At 39.4% G+C, this 24,927-nt stretch overlaps 1 protein-coding gene across 5 annotated transcripts; it reads left to right on the top strand.

Moving 5' to 3' along the window:
• Positions 1-1,827: 1,827 nt before the first annotated feature.
• CDC25C (cell division cycle 25C) lies at positions 1,828-17,580 on the top strand. Of its 5 annotated transcripts, none has more exons than XM_032212312.1 (15): positions 1,828-1,908; positions 3,076-3,210; positions 4,155-4,252; positions 5,400-5,433; positions 6,802-6,835; positions 7,015-7,095; positions 8,700-8,825; positions 11,014-11,082; positions 11,424-11,579; positions 12,040-12,141; positions 14,220-14,282; positions 14,666-14,764; positions 14,946-15,079; positions 15,193-15,304; positions 17,332-17,580. In XM_032212312.1, the coding sequence occupies exons 2-15, from the start codon at positions 3,095-3,097 to the stop codon at positions 17,470-17,472; spliced, it is 1,365 nt and encodes a 454-aa protein (XP_032068203.1). In that variant the 5' UTR covers positions 1,828-1,908; positions 3,076-3,094; the 3' UTR covers positions 17,473-17,580. The 5 variants fall into 5 exon arrangements, with proteins under 5 accessions (XP_032068203.1, XP_032068204.1, XP_032068202.1 ...); XM_032212313.1 differs by having other exon boundaries at positions 6,799-6,835; positions 11,427-11,579; XM_032212311.1 differs by having other exon boundaries at positions 6,799-6,835.
• The last annotated feature ends 7,347 nt before the right edge of the window (positions 17,581-24,927 follow it).

The raw sequence follows: 24,927 nt of genomic DNA, 5'->3' as shown, positions 1-24,927 counted from the left end.
CCAGTTTAATGCTCAGTTATTTTAGCCAATAATATTTCAGCAAATCTTTTAACTTTTTAATTGACTTTACAATGTAAACAGTAAGAAAGTTCAAAAACATGACTAATTCATAGATGCTTTAGCAAGCATCTGTGTAATTTCCCCCAATTTGACAAACCAGAGCCTTTGAGATTTATGTAGATAGTAACTGACTTTGAAACATTGTGCTCAACACAATATCCAACTTCAGAAACTTCCAAACACTTCTGAGAAATCAAAGACTGAAATCATAACATTCAGCAGAAACATTAGTTGTCCACTCACACCTAGAATAAGTCATTCCTAATTGTTTGCCTGCTTAAACTATGTTTTACACAGAGCCAAAGGATTTGAGCTTTTCTTGAGACTTCAAAGAAATATTCTAACTTTAGACTCCTATTATGTTAATAATGCAACTTCTCTTCCAGGTTTTTCTTATTAAGTTCCTTTCAAACACAGATATGACTGCAGTAAGTTGTTCTTTGCTGAAATGCAGCGATTCCTCCAGTAGACAGCCCAGGCAAGTTTCCACAAATAAGGAAAAACATCATTGCAATATAAGACTAAACTTAATCTTCAAAATTTTTTACCCACTCTAGCCATTTACTTGATCCAAGTAGATTGCAAGTTATAGGAGAAAAGAAAAAGATAGGCAAACTCTGTTGAGTAAGTGTTCTCAATCACCTAATGCAACTCAAACAATCTACTGAAACAGTATACATACAGTGAATCCTCCACTTACTACAGTTCATTTAGTGACCTTCCAAAGCTACAATGGCACTGAAAAAAATGACATGACCATTTTTCATACTTATGACCATTGCAGCATCTTTATGGTCATGTGATTTATATTTGGATGCTTGACAACTGACTCACATTTATGACGGTTGCGGGGTCCCAGAGTCATACCATACCCTTTGGCAACCTTCTGACAAGCAAAGTCAATGGGGAAACCAGATTCACTCAACAACCATGTGACTAATTTAAGAACTGCTACGATCCCCTTAACAAATGTGGCAAGAAAAGTCATAAAATGGGGCAAAACTCGCTTTACAATGTAACATTTGGGCTCAACTGTGGTCGTACGTTGAGGACTACCTGTAAAATTCCCCAATTAGCAGTGGCAGATTAAGGCTCACTGGTGCCCTAAGCACTGACAAATCTTGACACACACACCCCCGCCCCTCTGTACATACTGTACAAATCTTCATTGGTTTTTTTTTTCTTTCTCAGCTTTTTGGTGCCCTCTTTGGGCCTGGTGCCCTTAGCACGTGCTTAGTCTGCTTAATGGTTAATACACCACTGCCAATTAGGAAGCCAGATATTGCACCCCGTCTCAGCAACCTCCACTCCGCTCACTTTACCGACTCAAAGAGGTAAGACAACGACCAAGAAGGTAGCCAAGTTTAAAACGAAGCTCCACCCAACACCCGAAATCTAAAGGCAACTACCGGCCAGTTACGGCAGTCGAGAAGTCAGACAAAGAATTAGGAAATTGCATGATTGGCCCGCGGACCGGAGTAGCTCCTTCCGAAAACCCTCATGGCCAGCATTAAACTCAGGTTTAAATCTCCCTCCAGTAAGCAGGGAGGGCGTGGCTTTTTGCAGACCTCCGGCCTATCGCAGAGTAGGAAGAAAAACAAGGAGGCTGACCTTCGGCCCGGTGATTGGCTGGGCGAAGAGTCAGAAACATGGGCGTTATCTCCAGAACACAGCGCGGACAATAACACACGTGCATGAAAACCCCGCCTATCAGACCCCGCCGTCCAATCAGCCGCGCGCGCCACCGTCGACGCAAGGCCGTCGGTTTGCCAATGAAAAAGCTGTTGACGCCGAGACGGAGGCTCTTCTCGCTCGAGCGTTCGAGGGTTGGTCGGTCGAGAGAAAGAGGTGATCGGGATTGGCCGGCGCAGCGGCGATAAATTTTAATTTCTGAAGTGCTGTGGAATTTTCAGCTCGCCTTATTTTTTTTTGGGGGGGGGGGGAGAGGAGGCTGAGAGGGAGGAAGGGGTTTCACAAGAAGGGAGGGGGCCAGAAGGGGTGCTGAACCTCCCGAGGTCCTTTGCCGTTCTTTGCCATGGCTCTGCTGGGTTGGGCTGGGCTGATGGAAGGAAGTCCCAATCCAAACCATCAGAGAGGGATTCCTCGCGTTGTCCGCAGCTGATCTTTTTTCCTCTCCCCCCCCCACCTGTGAACGAGGGAACAAACCTTAGTTTGTTTTGGAAGGCGGCGTATTCTATAGCCTGTGAGCCAGCCATCGAAACTGGTTATCCAAAATTCCGTCTGGAAAAATTCAAAGCTCTCCTTTCCCTTTAAGAAAGGCAGCCAATCATTCTTTCTCAGCCCAACTTATTATCTTGCAGAGTTGATGTTGGGCGGCGGGGGTGGGGGGTGGGAGATAGGCGGATGCGGCATTCGGTATGTTTGCTGCCATCAATTATAAAAAAATAGTGTAGGCGAGATTAAAAAAATAAAACTGGATATATATATATTTAGCCTGATTGTTACTAGCTTCCTTGTTTGCTGTCTTCCTAGTCCAGGGGCAGCAATCTGTGGCTCTGGAGCCACATGTGGCTCTTTCATCCCTCTGCTGCTCCCTGACACTCAAAATATGTATCACAACCGCCAGTGTGCGACACCCGCTGGTGTGCAATTTCTTGAGCTTTTTGACCCCTGGTAGGCCAACCATGGATAAATCCAAGAAAAGTTTCCGAAGAAAACAACGTTTAATTCAACTACATATGCTAGTTTTGTGGCCACTCAGGAAATAGTCAAGCACCAGAAGGGTTTTGTGGCTCCCGGTATTTTTTTTTCTGTAGAAATGGGTCCAAATGGCTCTTTGAGTGTTTAAGGTTGCTGACCCCTGTCCTAGTCTAATCTCTCAGCTTGCTGCTGCATATTTCAGTTTTTAAGTACCTGATTGCCAGCTCTTAAATTGTGATTATTATAATAAAGAGACAGGCTTGTAAAAAAAAAGGATACTGCTCTTTTAAGTGGTGATCAGTAATGTTGCCTGAAAATTATCCTCTTTTAGAAATTATTATTTGTTCCTTTTAGGTTTCAGTTTAACTACAGGATGGCACTGAATATGATCCAGGATGTCAAGATATCTCTGCTGTTTACTCCAGAACCACCTCTCACTCCTGTGTTGAATCTCACTTGGGATTTCCAAAACCTTAGCACTTTAGCAGGGTAATTCCCCCCCCCCACTTTTTTGATACAATAACGTGGGGTGAAGTATTTTCTCTTTTTCCAAAGGCATTGCACAGAATTAGCTGGGAAGCTAATCTGAAATTTTAATTCTTTTTAAACAATCGTAGTTTTAAACACTAGGGAATACTGTGTGCCCAAGAACTATGGCAGTCCATTTATAAAAGTTCCTAAATCTATGGTTAAGCAATATAGGAAATTTTTAGGAAAAATTAAACATAGCTGAAACATGAATAAGTGGTCTCTAGGTCTTCACCAGACATAAGTAGGTATAAAGACTGTGCCTATTGGGTCACTATATTTACTTTGTAGTTTAGATAACATGCTAACTTTGAAAATGTGTAGACTGAGTTTGGTAGTTGGATAAGGAGGAGGTTTATGAACTACCAGTAACTCATTCTATATATAATCTTGGTTGTTAAGCAAACCCAAGAGCATTTAGATGGTCAGAGAGGGTGACTTTTCATGGATCCTCTGCTTGACCAGCAGTAAATAGTAAGAGTAATAAATTGCAGCTTTGAATTATAGGGGAAGAGGGAGATTTTAAAAAATTCAATTTTGGGGTTCTGTCTCTTTACATCTGATATGGGAGCCATAAGCTCCCATATTGTACTGTGCACAGACAAACTTAGCCATTTTCTGACTTCTTTACATTGACTTCAATGACACTTGACTAAGTTGGCTTTGATCCAATCTTAAGTAGCATCTTAGGCTAGATGTTATCGTCCAGGGATATATTAAAATGGGATTATATTTTCAAATATAATAGTTGATTTCAGTTGATGTATGAGACTGTTTAGGGGTGTTCATCTGAATAGAATAGATGTTTCTATTTCAATGGTGTAATACTAATTTCTATGAATTTCAATGGTGCACTGCTAACGTGTACGGATATGTGTATCTACCTGCCTGTTCACAATTTGTAGGGATACACCAAGACGTTGTTTAGACCTGTCCAATCTCAGCAGCGGAGAAGAGGAAATTGCTTTCACCTTCAGCCAGCCCCCAGAAGCACTGGAGATTGGTAATAATTGCTGCCTACTCTAGAGTTTTGGTTCTGCTATTAGTAAGCAGTTGATCACTATGCATGCTGTCCTCAACTTATAACAGTTCGTTTAGTGACTGTTCAAAGTCACAATGGGACTAAAAAAAGTAGTATTTTTCACACTTACAACTCTTGCAAGCATTCCCATAGTAATGAGATAAAGATGTGATTCATATTTATGACAGTTGCAGTATTCCAGAGTCATGTGATCCCCTTTTGCGACCTTCTGACAAACAAAGTCAATGGGGAAGCCAGATTCACTTAACAACTGCATTGCTAATAATTGCAGTGATTCACTTAACAACTGTGATAAGAAATGTTGTACAATGGGGCAAATTCACTTAACAAATGTCTCGCTTAGCAACATAAATTTTGGGCTCAATTGTGGTAACTTGAGGACCACCTGTACTTATAAAAGCAAGTTTTGTTGACAAATAATTTCATCTATTATATCACATGTGTCAAACTCATGGCATCACATTGCCATCACATGACATATCGTGACGTTTTTCCCCTTTGCAGAGCTGGGGTTGGTGTGGCCTGCGCGTGACACATCTGGCCTGTGAGCCACTAGTTTGACACTCCTGTATTATATAAACTGTAATATTCTAATCAGTTTAGGCAATTATTAGGCTATGAGAAATTCTGTATTAAATTGATTTTAGTAAACTTAAATCCAAGTATTTGTATTATTTATTTTACTTAATATATTTGTCTCCCAAGGTATTATATTGATATGTTTATAGATCATAACAAACCTAGCAATAAACCCAAGCCAAATATTTATATAAATTTCACACTGTATTCCAGGCTTACGAAAAGTGGTAAAGCTACTTGCCTGCAGTTTTATAGAGCTATGTGGTTTCCTATGTGATAGGCTTATATTTATGGTTTGGGAAACTCTAGCAGTATCTTAAACAACTGAATATATTTTGCACACCTATATTCCATATTGATTGGACTTCTTTAGCTGAACCAAGATAACTAATTTTCAGATATGAAAGATGACTTAATCAGTTCACTCTGATTTAGATTACTTAAGCCTAAGTGTACGGTATGTACTACTTAATAGAATAACTATTCCTAGGTTTTCAGGCTTCTCTTTTCTCACTTTTGTGACTTGCAGATAAAAATAACTTAACAGAATTCCAGGATCAGCTGTAAGTTCTACCTACTGATTTTATAGTTTACCTTATTAACTTTATTTTCATTTGGGTTTAATTGATCTGCTCTCAACACTGAAAATTCCTTTGTAGCACTTCTATTAATTCAGCCGTGGCTAATTCAGCACTGATGGATGCATTAAATAAGTTTGTGCATCATGCTTAGTGATGACGCATGGGCAAGAGCCCATTTGCTCCTTTCTCAGTGGTATGGCTAAAGAACTACCTGTGGGCCTGGGCTGAATAACGTGAATCCTTTTTTCAAGTTGGGAAAGTCACTTTTTTTAGACAGCTGTAAACAGCTGTAAGAACTCATGCAATATGATTGATAGATGGGGAGAGCAAAACTGTTTATCCTGTGGGACATTTAAAAAAAAATTAAATAGGCCAAGTAGGTATGTTTCGCCTACCGAAAAGTCTTTACATCTATTTCTATTTTTCTTTTAACTTTGTTTACAACCCCCAGTACCGAAATGGCAAGATTTTTACTTGGTATTTTTTGTTTGTATACTGTAAAGAAATATGAGTGGCAAATGGGAGCAGGAAGTCTCTGGATGGGAAACTCTGCATTTCCACAGTTAACCCTGTAAGCCTGGCCAAAATTGTATACTCAAAATTTCTAATTTTACCTTCAAAATTCCACTAAGAATTCCAACTAGCAAAGCCATGTCTCTAGGCCCTTAGGAAAAGATAGAAGAGTTGAAGCCAACCGGGGGGGGGGGGTTCCAGAGGGCAGGAGCAACAGCAGAGAAGACCCTCCTTCTGGACCCCGCCAGGTACAATAATGGGCTGACGGGATCCGCAGCATGCGTCCTCTCCCAGAACAAGTAGTATGGGCCAATCGCAGTGGGGGGTGAGATGTCCCTCACGTATCCTGGACCAATGCCACAAAGAGTTTTAAAGATGATCAACACCTTGAATTGCACCTGGAAGCAGACTGGTAACCAGTGCAGCTCACAGAGCAGTGGTATTATAGGGACCATCCCCCCCCCCAAATTACCCATGTTGCTGCACTCAGCACCAGCTGTAGCTTCCAAAGGCTCTTCAAGGGTACTCCCATGCAGAGCGCATTACAATAGTCCGGCCGTGAGATAAGTAGGGGCTGGGTGCAGGCAATCCTGGTCCAGGAAAGGCTGTAACTGGCGCACAGCACAAAGTTACTTTTACTTAGCGTATGGTACAAACCAAGCCAATTGTTGATTTATTCAATAAACTATTGAATGGTTAAACCAAACATAACATATCCCAATATGTGACTAAGGTATCCATTGTTAATCGATGCACAGGATTAGATTGGGGAATATGCTGAATTTTTATTTAGTTCATACTAAGGATCTCTGACTAGCTCTCTTTTTCTCTCAGCAGAGACTCAAGGAAGCAGTGTGTGCAGTTGTTCCAGGTATTTCCTTTCTGCTATGATGGAGTTTAGTTACCTTATTAAAGGCTTTGAGGTGAATCTGAGAACCAGGAGCACCAATTGTTGATGCTATAAGTCTCATATCAGTATATAAATCAATATACATATAGTACGTACCAATTAGAACTTGACAGTGCCATTCATTCCCCTTGATATTTTAGCCTGAGGTATTGTGCAGTACACCAAGTTACCTCCAGCAAATTAGCGGGAAAATTCGTTGTCCTTCGATGAACAAGATAAATGTGAGTATCTATTGTAGCAGATGGGCTTTTCTTTAAGTACCCATAACCTTGTGCCAAGATTCAGGTAGATCTTTTTGCTTCATGGCAATGTCCACTCCAGGTTTTCTGAGTTCAGTTAAAATCCCTCATTCCCACATGACCCTTAGAAATACCTGAAAATTGCTTATGGAAAGCATCATCCATAATGCTTTCCATAAGCAATTTTCAGGTATTTCTAAGGGTCATGTGGGAATGAGGGATTTTAACTGAACTCAGTGTCTATTGTAACCACATTTTACAACCAAAGAAAATGGTTGAGCCATAAGGTTGAGCAATTTCCAAGTACCTAAAATGTGATCAAATGATGAGGGAATATGGTCATTTTAACTTAGAAATCAGGTTGAAAGTGCCTTGAGGTGGGGGGGGGGAGGTCAGTCATAACTTTGAACAGTCTCTGAGGACTACCTGTATATTCTGGTAGCTCTTAATTGATTTTTGTTGACTAGGACTAAATGATGAGTTTTTACAATTTGAGCATTAATATGGGTTGAGATATGAAAGGAAGTTTTTTCCCCTGAAATAGTGCAAAAGGTGTTAAGTTACTGAAATTGTTTATATTTACCTGGAGGAAGGTGAGGGTCAGTGATGCAAAGTGACAGGGGGGGGGGAAGGCAACTTTAGTTTGCATTAAAAGAAAAGGTTTTTTTTTAAATGATGAGATAGATTTACTTTATGTTTGTCAACACCCACTTTAACTATTACATTCGGTTTTGGCACCATAGTTTAAAAAGGATTCAGAAGATCCAGAGAAAAGCAATGAGGAAGTCACAGGAAAAAAGAGCAGTTACAATATTTTGGAAGATTTGAGTATAATGTGACTAGTATTTTGGATCTCATTAAGTGGAAACACATCTCCATTAGATACAGATGCTTCTTGACTTACAACTATAATCAGGACCAGAACTTCCATCATTTAAGTGGCACAGTTGCTAAATGAGTCAGCATGGGACCACACCCAGTTTTATGACCTTTTTGCCATAGTTGTTAAGCAAATTGCACAGTCATTAATCAGATTGCTTGTTGGGAGTTGGCTGAGAAGGTCACAAATGGCAATCATGTGTCCTTGGGATGCTGTAACCATTTTAAATACGAGCCAGTTCCAAGCACCCAGATCACAATCACACAACTGCAGGTTGTAAGTGCAAAGACTGTCTGTCAATCATTTTTTTCAGTGCCATCATAACTTCAAATGGTCATTAAATGGATGGTCATAAATCAAGGACCACCTGTACCAGAGATGGGTTCCTACCAGTTCGGCCCTTTGAAGCGGTAGTAACTTGAAGCGGTAGTAACTTGGTAGTAGTGGTAGTAACTTGGTGGAACCGGCAGCTACCTAGGCTTGCCATGCCCCTGAACTGATTCTCTCAGCGGTGCCACAGCACCGCCATTTTGTTTTTGCCTTCTGCACATGTGCAGAGCAATTTTTGTTGTACTGTGCATGCACGCGGCGCGTCCCTGAACAAACCAGCAGTAGCGGCAACCGGAACCCACCCTGACCTGTATACAGTAAATATTTGCATGTTTGAAAACCGGTGAATTTCACCTGTAATTGGTTTTCTTTCCAGAAAGCAGAGGATTTCATGGACTGTGAGATGAAATCTCTTGGCAGCCCAATAGATGTTTCAAGAGTCCCAGAAGCCTTGGATAGCTTTTCTGATGAGCTCTGTTCCAGTAAAAAGGAAGAAACGAAGGTGAGAAGGATGAGTTAAAAGTCACTTTGTGGGCAGTTGTATTCATTTAAAAAAAAAAAGAATCAGAGAAAGCAAGTATAGCTTGCCCAGCATGAATAGCAGTAATGGCAAGTAATAGCGGTGTTGGGTCTCCTCTGCTGCAACACTGGATGGATGGAGAGCCTTTCATAAAAGCTATCTGAGTGATCTTTGGGGAAATTGGAAGTAGGAGCTTGTATTCCGTTACACTGAAACATTTTCAAACATTAGAAAAAAATGGCTCGGCATCTCGTTCAAAGGGTAAGTTCAAATACAGTATTCCAAGATACTACAGGTAGTCCTGTATATATAACTGTTATATATACAATTATAACAGTTCCTTTAGCGACCATTTGAAGTTCCAATAGCACTGAAGGCACTTATGACCATTTTTCACACCGTTGCAACATCCCCATGGACCTATGGTCAAAATCCAGAGGCTTGGCAACCGACTCATATGTCAACTTGTAAAGCGTTTCCATGACTACTATCAAGTTGACATAGGAAAAGGGAGGACAATTCCTTTGGCCAGAGTCAGGTCTCATATTCCTGCAGCTGGAATGTGAAATACAATACAATACAATACATTACAATACAATAGCAGAGTTGGAAGGGACCTTGGAGATCTTCTAGTCCAACCCCCTGCCTAGGCAGGAAATCCTATACGCGTTTCAGACAAATGGCTATCCAACATCTTCTTAAAGACTTCCAGTGTTGGGGCATTCACAACTTCTGGAGGCAAGCTGTTCCACTGATTAATTGTTCTAACTGTGAAATGCGCATGTTCATAGGTTGCCGCAGCACCTTGTTGGTGGATGTGATTTATGACACAGACGGAAGGGGATACAGGGGTGAGATTCAAACACAATAAAGTGGAAATCAGTTTCGGCTCCACAGAAGAACATGCCAAAATGTTGATCCTAATAAATGAATGGATTTCTTTTGAACTTTGTCTCAAAGCTCGTAAATTAATCAGGTCATCTTTTGGAAACTTCACATCATATTTATGATCACTGTAGTGTCCCGAAGTTGTGACCTTTTGATGAGCAAAGTCAATGGCGAAGCCAAATTCACATAACAACCATGTTATTAACTTAACTGCAGTGATTCACTTAACTGTGGCAAGAAAGGTCATAAATTGGGGCAAAATTCACTTAATAAAGGTCTCACTTAGCAAAGTAAATTTTGGGCTCAATTGTAGTCATACGTCGAGGACTGCCTGCATAAATATCTAGTGCTCAAGATTGGTCATTGCATTTTTGATGACAGTTTTTATAACAGTTCTTTTAGATTTTCTACTCTAGTAATTTCAGTCATGGCCTGCAACATATCTTAAAATGTTGAACGCTGTTGGCAGAGATTCTTTAAACCACTTCTATTTGTATTCTGTACACCCCTAAGTAGAGTTTGCTCCAAAGCCCAATAGAATTTCTTATACTGCCTGCTACTCATTCGTCATGAGTTCTAGAACTGAATCACCTCAAAAATACCTTCCCCATTGACTTGGCTTGTCAGAAGGTCACAAAAAGTAATCACGTGGCCCTGAGGACTTTGCAACCATCATAAATATGAGTTAGTTGCCAAGCACCTGAATTTTGATCATGTACCCACGGGAATTCTGCAGGGGTTGTAAGTGTGAAAAACGATCATAAATCACTTTTTTCATTGCCACTGTAACTTCAAATGGTCACTTAATGAACTGTTATAATTCGAGGACTACCTTTACTAAAATATAGTCATTCTTTCATCCCAAAATTTTTCTTTTTGTTTCACCCACACAGCCATTCTTTCTTTCCTTGTGCATTTCCTCATAACTTTGACCTCTGTGGGAAGTGAAAATGATCCAGATTGGGAACCCGGGAAGGGAGAGGGGAACAATAGTCCTGTAGAGTAGGAAATTGCCACTCAAATGCTGGCAGAATTAAAGGAAGAGTTGCATAGAAGTGGTTCTGCATTTGCCACTCTTCTGCTTCTGTATAACGAAATAATTGTCGGGTTCAGCATACATTAGCCAGATGAAAAAGAGGACAGAGAATATTTTGTAAGGTGAGCTTCCCCAGTTGGATTCCTTCTTTTGTACAACTGTTAAAGCTGTAAGTGCCTAATGTTCTCTTTTCACCTAACAATTCTATTTTTTAATGCTCTGTTTTCTCTTGTGATTCCTCCATAGATGTCCCTTTCTAGCATGGCTGCCTTGTTGTCTGGACCACTCCGTGCTCAGGATATCAATATCAGTGAGGTATACAGCAATTTAGTTAACTCGGGCTCTTGCCTTGTAACCAGTAGCAAGTAACATCTTGTCTTCCAAATGATCCAGTCTGGAAACAGCAGCATTTAAAGGCTCAAATGTTTAACATGTTTATGGCTGGGCCATTAAAACAGTTTGTGGGCTGATGTGCAAGGCTGTTGCAAAACTGAGGCTGTCAGACTCATCTGAGAGAGCTAGCAATAGTTATATGGCAGTATAGTTGATAGAAAAATCTATCAATCAGTCCATCCCTCTTAATGAGACTGATGAAGTGAAATGTAGGGTCCTTCCTTCCTTTTATCTTGATCTCTGTGTTTGTTTGACACATTTAGCAGGTCTCCATGAAAAAGAGCTGCCTCTTCCGATCTCCATCTCTGCCAGCAAAACTAAGCAGACCTGCATCAAAGAGGACAGTGAAAAGCTATGATGATGAAACTCCAGCTAAGGTGACATGGAAGTGCAGCCCAATCCAAGAAGGGCCAGAAGGGGTAAGAAACAACAGTTGGTCCTCATATCCAGGATCTTTCCCCTAAGTTCCTGGGTTTTGGTATCAAGGCTAGAATGATCAACTATGTCAAGAAGAATAGTGAAGGAAGCACAAGTATTTTTCTCTTGTTCGAATAGAAGGTAACAAATAACTACGGTGTTTAGAGGAACCTTGCTGGCCAGAAATTGTTTATTCCAGCATTCTGTAATAAATAGAATATCTTGTTTATTACAGCGTTGTGTTACACTCTTTTACTGTTCTATTCAAACAACTGGCATTTAAAACATGATGCATTGGATTCAACTATAATCCATAGGCCTGTTATCCCTATATTTACTTCAGCTAATTAGATTCAGATGATGGTAATACTTTTATTATTTAAAGCTTTCTCATGCATAGAAGACTGATCCTCAAAGTCATCTGCCTGCATAGGTACTGATGGATTGCCTGCTTGTTTATAGGTTATGCTTTTGAAGAAAACAGCCTCCCTGTCTGACATCGAAATCATCAGAGCCCTTGATCAAGACCATGGCTTCAGGCAGTTAATTGGTGATTTCTCTAGTGTAGGTGCCTTCTTGCTTCTCTGATTTTTTTTTTTTTGGGGGGGGGGGATAGGGAGAAGAATGCTGACTTTGTCTATGTCATGCTATCCCAAACCTCCCCTCCTAATAACTGAATAATTCTGAAACAGTTTTCTGTATTGTTCAGTCTAAGCACTGACAAAAAAGTTCATCAGTTTGGGAAATTTGAGTATTTGTTGGCAGGCAAGACCTACTGTGATCTGGTAGGTAACAGATCAGAAGAGCTGTTTGTCATGTCCTACGGTTGGGTGATTTAAGACTTCCAGTTAACAATTGTATGAGGTTTTTTTTTTACAAATATATTGAATCAATGCGTGAACAGTGTGGTACCTGGGTGTCATACATTCTAATATAAGTAAAATTGATAAAGTTAATCAAATTACATTCAATCAACTTATGTTTTTCTAATAATAATAATAATACACATTTATATTAGGTTGCAATCTATCGTTATTCAATTATTCCATGTTTTCGCTTGTTATTACTTTTATTTTATTATATAAAAATGTATACACTAAAAAAAACGATTAAAAAAAAGAATTGCATGAGTAGCAGCTCATAGTAGCATAAAGATGCCTACTTCACTTTTGGAAATTCAGATAGGCATGATTCTAATGCACCAAGCTCAAATGAAAGGTCCCTTCTGTAATGGTGTGATGTGAGACTCATCTGTGGTTGGCCATTCTCACAGATTACCAGAGAGCTCTGAAATGGATACTAAATCAACCTGAAATATTCTTGTAACTTTTGGGCATGTTTTATTGTAGATTCTGCCATCTGTGGTTCCATTTCTTAGGGAAGAGTTTATGTAACCCCCTCTTTTGATTCTCAAAAAATTCTTAAGGTTAATACTACTCTTTTGTAGTCAGTGTGATGCCCAGCATAAAATACCTGCCAGTATGCTATTAATAGATTTATATTTTGAATCTTTTTAGTACCCAACTAAAAGTGCACATTATTTTTTCCCAGATCCATGAATCTTAAATTAATGTTCTTAAAGTATCTAGAGCTCATTTTTGCAAAAAAGCATTAGAATAACGATAGAAAATAGAATCTGTGATATCAGCTACTACATTATCCTGCATTCAGTTTAAAACAACAGTAACAAGCAAAATAGTGAAAAGTGATTGCAAACAAATTCTAACTCTGCCTAGATGAGCTTGCCTGCTCAGTAAAATAGAGCATCACTTACGTATATTAAATTTGAGCAAAGCAATATCTCTGATACCAATACAAAAATAGTCATCCAGATATAGAAGTTGTGCGAACTGGTACAATAATAAGCAGAAACTTAAGTTATGGACAAAAAAACCCATTTACATAGTAAACTTGTTTCTTCAAACTTATTTGTAATAAATGCACCCCATGTTGCTTTTTAAAATCTTTGTCACATCCTACTATTGCTATTTTGTGATCCTGATTACTTGAATAATATGGATACTGTAATATATTGTGGTGGTGTTATTACAGTGCATCCTTGAGCAACTTGGAATAATCACCACCATGATACTAGTCACAATAAACAATCTTTATTTGGCTTTGAAAAATTAGGCCAACCAGGAAAACCCCACTATTCAGCAAACTCCCACAAGGGAAGATACCAAATGTTTATTAATATTACATATGTAAGAACAAAGAAAATACGCAAGAACAAAGTGGGAGGCTGGGAAGGGATAGTAGATGGATTTTCAGATCAAAACTTTTCAGGCAATGATTTTCAACAGTGCAATTTTCAACAGTGCCTGAAACAGCTCAGAAAAAACGAAGATTATATGAAGATTATGGCCAAAACAATTATACTGTCTTCAAAACATGTAGAAAGTTTTGAATAGGGAACCATAATGTACATTTATTATTGCTTCTTAATATACATGTAGGTGAAATATTTGCAAATTTACTTCGGGGCATTTTCTCCTGAATCCAGTGCATCTTATTTCCCAGCAATTGCATTCAGGATTATTTTGCTGATGTTAAGATTCATCTAGCTGAGGCTTGAAAAAGCTAGAGGATCTTTTGAATTGTAGAAATTTTAAACATGAAATGTGATTGTGTTTTTCTAGGTCTATGCGTTGCCAACAGTCACAGGAAGGCATTCAGATCTGAGATATATCACTGCAGATACTGTGAGCAATCATGCCTGCTTTAAAGTATTCGTATGTCTTGACTTTCTCTTTCCTTTTGACTTTGCAAATATGCTTTCACGGGTTAGCTGAATTCTAGCTGTACCTCCTTTTCATTTAGGGTCACTAGGTTCTGTAAAAGTTTCAGAAGATAGCTAAGGGAGTCTTGCTGTAGTATCTAATCAAGCAAGCTTCTCTGTCCTCAACATTCTTCTGTAGAGTATCTAAGACTTCAGCTACACCATAGTCTCCATGTTTATTCAACTCTCCAGCCAAAATGCTTGGGATAGCATTTATTCTTTGCCTTCATAATAATTCTGTGAGCTAAGTAAAACTTAAGAGATGACGATTACATCAGTGTGGGTGCCATTCTTCTCCTTTTACAGATGGTAGCACTGCTCCACAATCAATTTCAAAGCCTTGTAGAGAAGTTCTACATTATTGATTGCCGCTATCCCTATGAATATCATGGGGGCCACATCAAGGTGAGGGATTCATGTTCTGGGTGAATTGTGTTCTGCAAAGGAACTCATATGTGCAGCATGCTTGAGGAATGGGGTCTGGTAGCCTTCAGTTATGTTGAAGTAGAAAACCCCCAGCCATCCCTACCTAGCACGGTCTGTGGCCTACTTATAGCAGAGCCCACTATTTTTTTTCTTTTTGCAGGGGGCCTTGAATATTCACAGACAAGTTGACTTATTTGAACATTTCCTGAGGAAGCCTCTGCTTCCATCATCACCTCAGAAGCACCTCTTCCTTGTATTCCATTGTGAATTTTCTTCTGAAAGGGGTCCCAAAATGTGAGTGTGGATCACAGAGGGCTGTGGAGGTGGAGGGGACTTTTTGGAAAAGGGGAACAGGCGTTTTTGGAAGTCCCTGGACAGGCAGGATAACCAGTTGCCTTGCTGTGAAGGTGTCGTTACCTGAGAGAGGAAGACCGAGCCATGAATGAATATCCTGCCCTGCACTACCCTGAACTTTATGTCCTCCAAGGTGGCTACAAGGAGTTCTTTTTAGAAAACAAGGTAACAATGAGACAAAGACTATTGTTATATATTATAGAAATGCACTTCATTTGTCAGATGCTGATGATTCCAACAATAGCCAAGATCCTATCTTCTTTCAGTATTACATATCTTTTTACCTAGATGGATTTTAAACTAAGAAACATTAATAAAGAACCCTTCAACAATATGGTAACAAAAATGAAAATCTAGTACAGAAGCAGTTGAATTGAATTGAATTAAATTTATTGCACTTATATGCCGCCCTTTTCCCCAGAGGGGACTCAGGGCGGCTCACAATCCAAGTCAGGGAAGGGGATACAGATAAGGGATAAAAAGACAAACAAAACAATACACAATTTAAAAGCACACAACAACCATACCATTCGAGGGGGAGGGCAAAAGCTCTTTAGCCCCAGGCCTGTCGGAACAGCCAGGTTTTAAGGGCTTTGCGGAAGGCCTGGAGGGTGGTGAGGGTTCGAATCTCCACGGAGAGCTCGTTCCAGAGGGTCGGAGCAGCCACAGAGAAGGCTCTCCTCCGAGTAGTCGCCAGCCGGCATTGGCCGGCGGATGGAATTCGGAGGAGGCCTAATCTGTGGGATCTAATCGGTCTATTGGAGGTAATTGGCAGCAGGCGGTCTCTCAAGTACCCAGGTCCAATACCATGAAGGGCTTTATAAGTGACGACTAGCGCCTTGAAGCGTATCCGGAGACCAATAGGCAGCCAGTGCAGCTCGCGGAGGAGGTGCACCCACGATCGCTCGCGCGGCTGCATTCTGGACAAGCTGAAGTCTCCAAATGCTCTTCAAGGGCTGAATTAGATATTATTTGTATAAAAATTCAGCCAGTTTAATATAACGCTTTTAACACTTTTAAATTAGCACCAGGCAAATTTCTGGATATTCCATTTCAGCTAAGGTCCTAATGTCTATTCACTTCGCTTCTGGAAAAGATACATCATAGAAAGGTTTCTATCACTTACTTTAACATTTAGATTTCTACCTAGTCCTATCTATTTTGATTCAAGCTACAGAGTGCTATAGAGATTTAAATCAGCACTTTGAAATGAGTCAAGTTCTTTTTAAATGAGAAAAATATTCTGTTTGACAAAAGATGCGATATTTTGTATAAACAGAAGTCTACAAGTTGTCTTCAGAGGCAGCCCTATGGACCATACATGCCTTGGTGTAATCCACAACTCTGCATTTCCCAGAGTGGTGCTATAGGCAGATTGTTGGGCAAAGATTTACTTGATGCTGTCCCTTTTGGGATTATGTTCAAACCTAGCCTCAGTTAAGAAGATATTACTTGGAAAAGTATGTGGCAATCCTACGCGTAAAAAACCTTAAAGAACAGAAAAATATTGCATCTTATAACGTATCAGAAAAAAAGAATGCAGTTATAAAACAACTGAATATCCTTTTCATATGCACTATTGACAGGTAAAAATGCTAGACTAGAAAGTAGAGACCCAGTTTCCCATTCCCAAAGCCATGAAGCCTATAGAGTATATCCTGGCAAATCGCATGCTTTCAAGTTTATCCACACATAGTAGTTGATGCAGGATATAGAAAAAGAAAATGAAAGTGAGTGGAACTATGTACCCATAGTGAGACGCTTTGAGAAATCAAAAGAAGGAAGATTTCACACTATACTTGTGTTTGGTTTGGAACATCTAGATCCAGATTTGGGAAGGAATGGCATCTAGGAATGACACTGGAATTTTATTTTTGCACTCTGTAAGGCATCCAGAGCCACAATACAGTGGAACAGCTTATAAATTCCACAGATGACTAAATAAAAGGAAAAGCAATATGCCTAGTAAGATAGAAGCTTTTCCCCTTATCCCATTCTTATCTTTTTTTTAAACATTTAATGGAAACAAATTATGAGATTTTACTTGTTTTCCCCTATAAATCGAAGAGCCATAATATACTGATTCTCTTTTTTAGAAGTTGCATGTTGTTATTTTTGTGACTAATAGTTGTTGTGATTGTGGGATTTAAATTATGGGAAAATATGTCATCATTGATCTCCTTTTCTGATAGGAGCTATGTGAGCCACAGAGTTACTGTCCCATGGATCACCAGGATTTCAAGGCAGAGATGGTCAAGTTCCATGTTAAAAGCAAGACCTGGGCAGGGGAACGGAGGCGCAGAGATCACATTGTTCGTCTCATGAAGCTATGAGTTCAGGGTCAGTAGCCAGGAGGGGACGGCCTCCAAGAGAGTTCCTTGGCCAAAGGAAAAGCTGCAGCATCTGTAAAATGTTCTGAAAGATTAAGAAAGTTGCTTCTCAGGACTAAGCTGCCCTGGCAGTGGTTACAATGAGGAGAGCTCCGAAATGCCGAGACCTCTAGTTTGAAAGTGTTGTGGCCAAGTGCGGACATTCCTAATGGAACATCCTCAATAGAAGTGGCAATGGGCCCTATGAGAAGCAATGCCTAGAATCTCTCCTAAATCAGCAGGCTGAGCTGCCCTGTAATCCAGACTTTAAGCTAGTTTTCAGAGGGAGACTTAATTCCTTTTAAATATTAAAGTTTTTGCCCAGTGAGCACTTTATTTCAATGGAAGAATAAACTGTTATGGAAGATTATCAAATGTTGAACCGTGTATCCAGTCTTGTATGCATATGTAAGTAATAGCCTGTAGTAGCTGAAAAATTAAACACTCCTATGGAATGGTACCATCCAGGTGAGAAGAAAAAGCATGAGGGAGTCATTTCATACTTGTTTTCTTTTAAGGGGGTATCTTCTTCTTCTGAATATCTTAGCGATGAGTGATTTGGTATAGAAAAGTATAATAAGCTACTATGGCCCATACCTTTGCATCTTGAAAATTTGCCATTCCAGGTGAATCACTTCTTTTTGGCAATTATGAAAAAAAAATGTTTTTTAATGATAGCATACACGAGCAATTGCAATTCTGAACAAAAATAAAATTACTTATTCAAACTTGTCCTAAGTTAATATTTCTTCAGACAATAAAGGTGACTAGGTAACTCTCAAATAAGTATCTTCACAATATTGTAAAATTGTAGAGGTTTGTTGTAATTACCAAGGTGGCTTTCCTCAAATATTTCTCCCCTCATCCCTTCAAGACAATGTAATGAGGTAGATTAGATTGTGTGTCTCTTGGCCACCAGTGCTATCTCCATTAAATCCCACTAACCTGTTCTTGGATTTACATGGAAAGAAGAGTTAAACAGGTAGTCCTCGTCTTACGACCACAATTTAGCCCAAAATTTATGTTGCTAAGTGAAAAATTTGTTATGTGAGTTTTTGCCCCATTTTATGAGCTTTTGTGCCGCATTTGTTACCGTATTTTTCAGAGTATAAGACGAACATTTTTTCCTCAAAAAGGCTGAAAATCTGGGTGCGTCTTATACATCGAATACAGAATTTTTTGCCTTTCGAAGCCCCGCCGCCTTCACCAAAATGGCCATGCATGGCCTTATGAAGGCTTTCAGAGAGCTCCTGGGGGGTAGGGAGGGCAGAAATGAGCAAAGAATAGGCCATTTTGACCCCCCCCTTCTGCCCTCAGCAGCACTCTATAAGCTCTATAAGGCTATGCATGCAATTTTTTTGATGAAAAACAGGCCGTTTTTTGCTCGTCCCCCCCCCCAAGGCTATGCATGCCTTGTGGGGGGGGGGGGGGGGACCAGTCCTGATTTTGTGAAAATTGAAGTTTTTGGGAGGTTTGCAGAGTGGAAAAACTTTTTTTTCCCTTTTGGAAAGCTCTTTAACTGATTGATGAGAATTACATTGATCAAGTTCCTTAATTAGGAAATTTCAGGCTTAAGGTTGTTTTTTTATGAATCATGATATCTTACATTGGAAAGTAGAGGTGATATTTTCCATAACTAATTCTTCGCTAAAGGAAAACGTTTCCAGCAGATGGCGCAACTGCCACACTCAGGACAGGAAAGAAAGTGGCTTCTGGCATTGCTAAGGAGCACCCTGCCCTGGAGGATGGTGAAGCTGACAGAAACACCAGGATCGGGTGACGAGGCCTTCTGAATTTCAAACACGGATCTCAGAACTTACCAAAATTAAATGCTCATCTGTCCCAGCAGGAGTTCTTCCAGCCTTCTCCAGCCTTTGCTGACTAAGCATAAGGTCCCCATCACCACCATTGCATTATGGTTTTTATACTAAACAAAGGGGCATTTTTGCAGCCTTCTGGCTTTATCTTAGAGTTTTCTGCAAAGGGAGGGGAGGCATTGGTTGAATGACAATTTGTCAGTTCTCCCAGGCAAAATCAGACGGGAAACATGACTAGATGAGCTGAATCTACATTATTGTAGGGTTACATTAATAGAATCTTGCAAGTTTGAAAGAACAAATTTCCCAACTTCCATTTTAACTGTTTGCTCCATTAGGGCAAGTGCTTTCTTAGTTTTCTTTCTCTGACTGTTAAGCAACTGTGGCCTCCTGTCCCTCTTGACTGATTATTTCCTGAGGAGCATCTTTTCTCTCCTTTCCTCAAAATTGTTACCCGTGCATTCTGTCACATAATGTTACTGTTCCAGTTTGATAGGCTGCCCAATTCATGGAGAGGATCAACATTTCAAGGCTGGCAATGGGGCCAAGGCAGCATCTGAGGTTTTAGGGAATGAGGCCAGTGGTAGAGTGGAAAGGCCCATTTATTCCTTTCCCTGTACTACCCCAATTTAAATCAGAACCAGGAGGCTTCCAGGTGGAGTAAATGGTGAACTAACATATCTCTGAGGAGCAGGGACAACTCTTGAGATGGAGATTGGGGGCAGCCAGTGAGCCCAGACTTGCAAAATTTCTTTGGATAAGGAGAAGCCAGAGATTGCCCGACTGTGCTCACAAGGAAAACTGCAGGATCTGGAAGGAACCTGCAATAGCAGAGCACCAAGACTTGTGGGAAAAAATATCAAACTCAGTCATGTAGAACCTGTGTTAAGGACACAGAGTTTGCCCAAACTCTATAGAGCTGAATTTAAATACATAAACTATAGGCATGGAGAATGTCTTTTGATTCATCAGTGTAACAATCCACAGAGCAATGCATCAAAAAGTCTTCTTAATAGCTAAAAAAAAGTGTTGGAGGGAGAGGGACAGCAAGGCTTGCAAAGAAGCAATTGAATCCTCAGAGCAACATAAAGAAGGGAAGCTGGACCTCTGTGGTTTAATTCCTCTTGGAACTTGGTGGAGGCTGATGCTAGTTGAACACCCAAATATTCCCTCTGTCACCTCCCTAGCAGCATAAAGTTGGAAGGGATCATTTAGGCTCCTGAGTCCAATCACTCCCACTCCCATATGCAGGCTTTCGGTTTTCTACTTGCTATAGATAACATTCCTGTTCAATGTTGGTAAGTTTTATGGTTCTAGAAATGAACTTGAGAGTTTTTTCATCCTCTGACATTTTGGCAGACTTTTGGGGAAGCTGGCATCTGGGTTCCTAATCTTCCATAGGCACTTAGATAAAAATCCAGTAGATAACAATCAGACGCTACGAGTGGGATTGCCAAGTGATTTTATTTTGTCCTGGCTTGATCTCTTGCAACAATACTGTTTACAGAGTGAAAATAAAAAAGTTATTCAAGACTAAATTGAAGACAGAGAATATTAGAAAATGGAGATAATAGATCAAGGAGTAGAACTGAAAGAAATGCACAAATGTTGCGGTAAACATGTGGTAAATTAGTTTCTCAAGTCTCCTAGGCTAGAAGCCTCATAAATTTTGAGTGGAATTTGGAGTTAGGAAAGTTGAATTTCACTTAATGGCATTTAAAGACTAGATGGACAAGGGAGGGGTTTTGTAGATGACTCATAAGCTGCCCTTTGACACCCAAAGTCCAAATAAATAGAAGAAACAATATAAGGATTGTTTTCTCCTCTTCCACTCGACTACAATATGAACATTACTTGGAAGTTTCTTTTATCTGCTGAATTCTCATGACATTCCCTTGCCCATAAAGTTAAAGGAGTGTTTTCCCCATTCAGGAGCCAACAAGCTGCTTTCAGTTTTACTGTGGGGACTATCAATCTGGTGTGTTCGTGTGTGTGTGTTTCTTCAGGCCATTGTTGATTCCTGGAAACAGTCTGGACAAGTGTCTGCAGTTTTCTTGGCAAGATTTCAGAAATAGTTTGCCATTGCCTTCTTCCTAGAGCTGGGGTAGAGTGACGGGCTTAAAGTCTCCCAAGTGGCTTCATACCTAAGACAAGACTACAACTCATGGTTTATTGGGTTCTAGCCTTCACCACTACACAAAACTGGGTCTCTGCTATGCTTTTTGAGTCTTATATCAGTGGCCCTTTCAGGGGACCCACAGGGAGTAGGATATGTATGGCTCTTCCCAGCCAGTCAAGAAAGATTCAATGTGTCTTTGATAAAAACAATAGCATTTTGGAAGTATGTAAAGAAGGTTGTACAAAGAGCTTCTGACAGAGAATATATATTTAAAATAAAAAGTGAGAACAAGATTTGGAATTAAACTGAAGTGAAGAGAAGCTGAGTATTTTAGAGATGAGTTTGATAATATGTCAAAGAGTAGAATTGTATACATGCAAGGAAAAATTATGAAAAGGCAGAACTGCAAAACAAATTAAAGAAAGAAAAGGAAGGAAGGAAGGAAGGAAGGAAGGAAGGAAGGAAGGAAGGAAGGAAGGTAATGGGTTGTGGGAAGGGAGGAAGACCAAGAATGATGCTTAAAACGAATGATACATAAATTTCAAGGGGAAAAAAAGCAATACAGGAATTTCCTTTTTCTTACTTTATGCCTTTATTTTATTTTTATTTTTTGCTTGCTATTTCATTCTCCTTTTCTTCATACAGTATTATATTGCTTATCATGAAAGGGAATAACATTAAAAATATACGTATGAATTTCTCCTTCAAAGCCATATTTGGATTTCCTGAGTCTTCCTGGAGAATATCCTGCTAACCTTTCCCCTCAATCGCCCAGAACAATTTCAGAGTTCCAGGCAAGTGACCCCCACTAGTTCCGTCCCCTATCAGGCTTCTCTCCAGCCAGCCAATGGGAGGGCTTAAAAATGACAGCCAATTAGGACCTTGCCCTCATTCATTCTTCACCAATGTTTCATAACATTTCCTGTGGAATAAAAGGCTAAGTTTATAGTTGGTTCACTTTCAAATTCGCAATCCCTCAGGGTACAGAACTGCAAGGACACAGGGGCAGGGGAACGGAACTTGGCTTGGCACTGAGTTCACACATGGGAAGGACCTTAATGTTAAAGGTCCAGACTCTGGGGTAATGAGAAAATGTTGAAACTGATTAAAGTGCATCATCATCCAGCTGTTGTATTCATGCAACACACAACAAATAAGCTTCTCTTATTCAGTCAGGTTGTCAGGAAACAAAACTGATGGCAATTCTTTAAATGCTATATGCTGTGGTGAAAACTGGTTCCATATTCATTAGTGTTCTCCCAATGGTCTATTTTTTTTTAGTTCAGCTAAATGGACAGCCTCTAAATTTGGATATATTGTATGTTCCAGTGCCATTCAGATTAAACATATGTTAACCACAAATGGATTTCTTGAACAATGTTATAAAAATATCCTTTAAATAGGAAAATAATTGTCTGATAGCTCTTCTGTATGTATACTCCACTAACTATTACAAACTTGATTTATTGGACTGTTAGAGGTTCAATGGATTGAATCTTTTGGTTTAAGACTATGGTATCTGAACAAAACTGTACTTTCCCCCTAATACATCTTATTCTAAATTATTTTCGCAGGTGGTATATGCATAATATAAACAATGAAAACAGGTTTTATGAAACCAGAACAGTGGTGGGATTCAGCCGGTTCGCACCTATTCAAGAGAACTGGTTGGTAATTTTCCAGGCAGTTCGGAGAACCGGTTGTTGGAAGAAATCTCCTTTTTTTTTTCCAACTTTACAGGGCTAATCCTGTAAGGAAGCAGGAAGGAAACATTCTGGTGTTGTTTCTAGCCTCATCTTTGTTGATCTGCTTACAGAAACTATCTCTCCAGTTAACCCTGATTACATTGTAAGAACTAAGGCAAAGCACCCATCAACGGGAATGACGTTGAGTTGGCCGCACCTACCCAGTCACATGACCACTGAGCCCCATCCACCCAGCTGGCCATTAGGGCAGAGAACCAGTTGTTAAATTATTTGAATCCCACCATTGAACCAGATGCTATAGTGAAGACTGTTAGTTACAGATTTAGTGCATGTAGGATTACCACTACTTAAAAAGCTATAGAGGTCTTCTGAGCAGAAGACAGCTAACCTACCTGGTGAGTTATTGTTCAGCCCAATTAAATAATTATAAAGATTAAATAACAACTAAGAGCAAAAAAAACTAATCCAACATTCGAAATATAAAATTGGGTTGGATTATTTCGTTTAGGAAATAAGGAAAAATTGTGAAAGATCAGTTATGACCATAGAACTACGGAATGCCACGGAATGGGATTAAAGAGTTAAGAACAAAGAAAGATCTTCTCTTTTATTATTCCCATTTCTGAATTGTAAATTAAAAGAGAGAGAAATGGCCGCTACCAGGAAAACAGCAAAATCAGAGAAGGAAGGGAAGAGAAGATTATTAACAAATAACAAATCAAATAACAGAACATCAGAGATTTTGCAAATGATGTTTGAAAAAGTGAAGTAAAATGTTATAAAATGGTGACAACATGAGTGGCAGAAGCTGTTAAGATAGAATTGCTAACCAGGGACAATGGAGGAAAAATTTGCAAATACAGTAAAAAGTATTATTTAAACATTTGAAGAATTGAAAATTAAGGAAAGTAATGGAAAATAAGAATAAACTGAGAGATAGAAAAACATTTGGACAATGTGGCACAACTGGAATTTTAAAAGAATACTGCCTAAGATTGAGAGCAGAGGAACCTGTTGAATTCTTAACAATTTTTTTTTAAATGAGATGAAGAAGATATGCATGCTGAAGTGGACAAAGTATTCACAATTAATAGAAGATATGCAAAGCTAAGAAATGCATCAAGAGTCATACTTGTGCACTTTGTCAGGAAGAAGACAAGAGACCAGGTTCTACAACAACCTTTTAATACTAAGTTAAGGATTAATCATTCAGATGTCATTCTGTTTAAAGCAATACTTATTAGAATAAGGCATAATACAAAAGAACAAAATAAAACAGAATTTGAAACTGAATTATGTACATATGATGAACATGTGATTGCAAAAAAAAAGTTAAAATTTGAAATGGAAAAACAACAAATAAAAGAGTGCATGATAAAAGGGACTAAAGATTTTCGTTATAATATTAGACATCCTGTGGCCTATTGGGTCATAATTTACAGATATTTCCTTATCTAAATAGAGAAGCAGAATGACCATGGCAAAAAAGCAGTGGGGTCAAGTTCTGACTACCCTATTGATTTTCCTTGAAGGAATCTGTCAGAGAGTGTTGGAAATAACAGAATAATAGAGTTGGATGGAACCTTTGAGTTCTTCTAGTCCAAACTCCTGATCAAGCAGGAGACCATTCTAGACAAATGGCTGTCTAGGCTCTTGTTAAAAGCCTCCAGTGATGGAGCATCCACAACTTCTGAAGGGAAATCGTTCCACTGGTTAGTTGTTCTCACTGCTAGGAAATTTCTCTCTAGTTCTAGTTGCTTTTCTTCTTGATGAGCTT

Source organism: Thamnophis elegans, chromosome 2 (genome assembly GCF_009769535.1).
Source record: "Thamnophis elegans isolate rThaEle1 chromosome 2, rThaEle1.pri, whole genome shotgun sequence".
NCBI lineage: Eukaryota > Metazoa > Chordata > Lepidosauria > Squamata > Colubridae > Thamnophis > Thamnophis elegans.
This window is presented reverse-complemented; position numbering and strand designations above follow the sequence as displayed.

Coding starts and splice junctions, on each gene's coding strand:
- CDC25C (XM_032212311.1), top strand. CDS start 3,095: ATGGCACTGAATATGATCCAGGATGTCAAGATATCTCTGCTGTTTACT. Junction 5,434..6,798: donor ACAGAATTCCAGGATCAGCT/GTAAGTTCTACC, acceptor TTTTTCTCTCAG/CAGAGACTCAAGGAAGCAGT. Junction 6,836..7,014: donor AGTGTGTGCAGTTGTTCCAG/GTATTTCCTTTC, acceptor TTGATATTTTAG/CCTGAGGTATTGTGCAGTAC.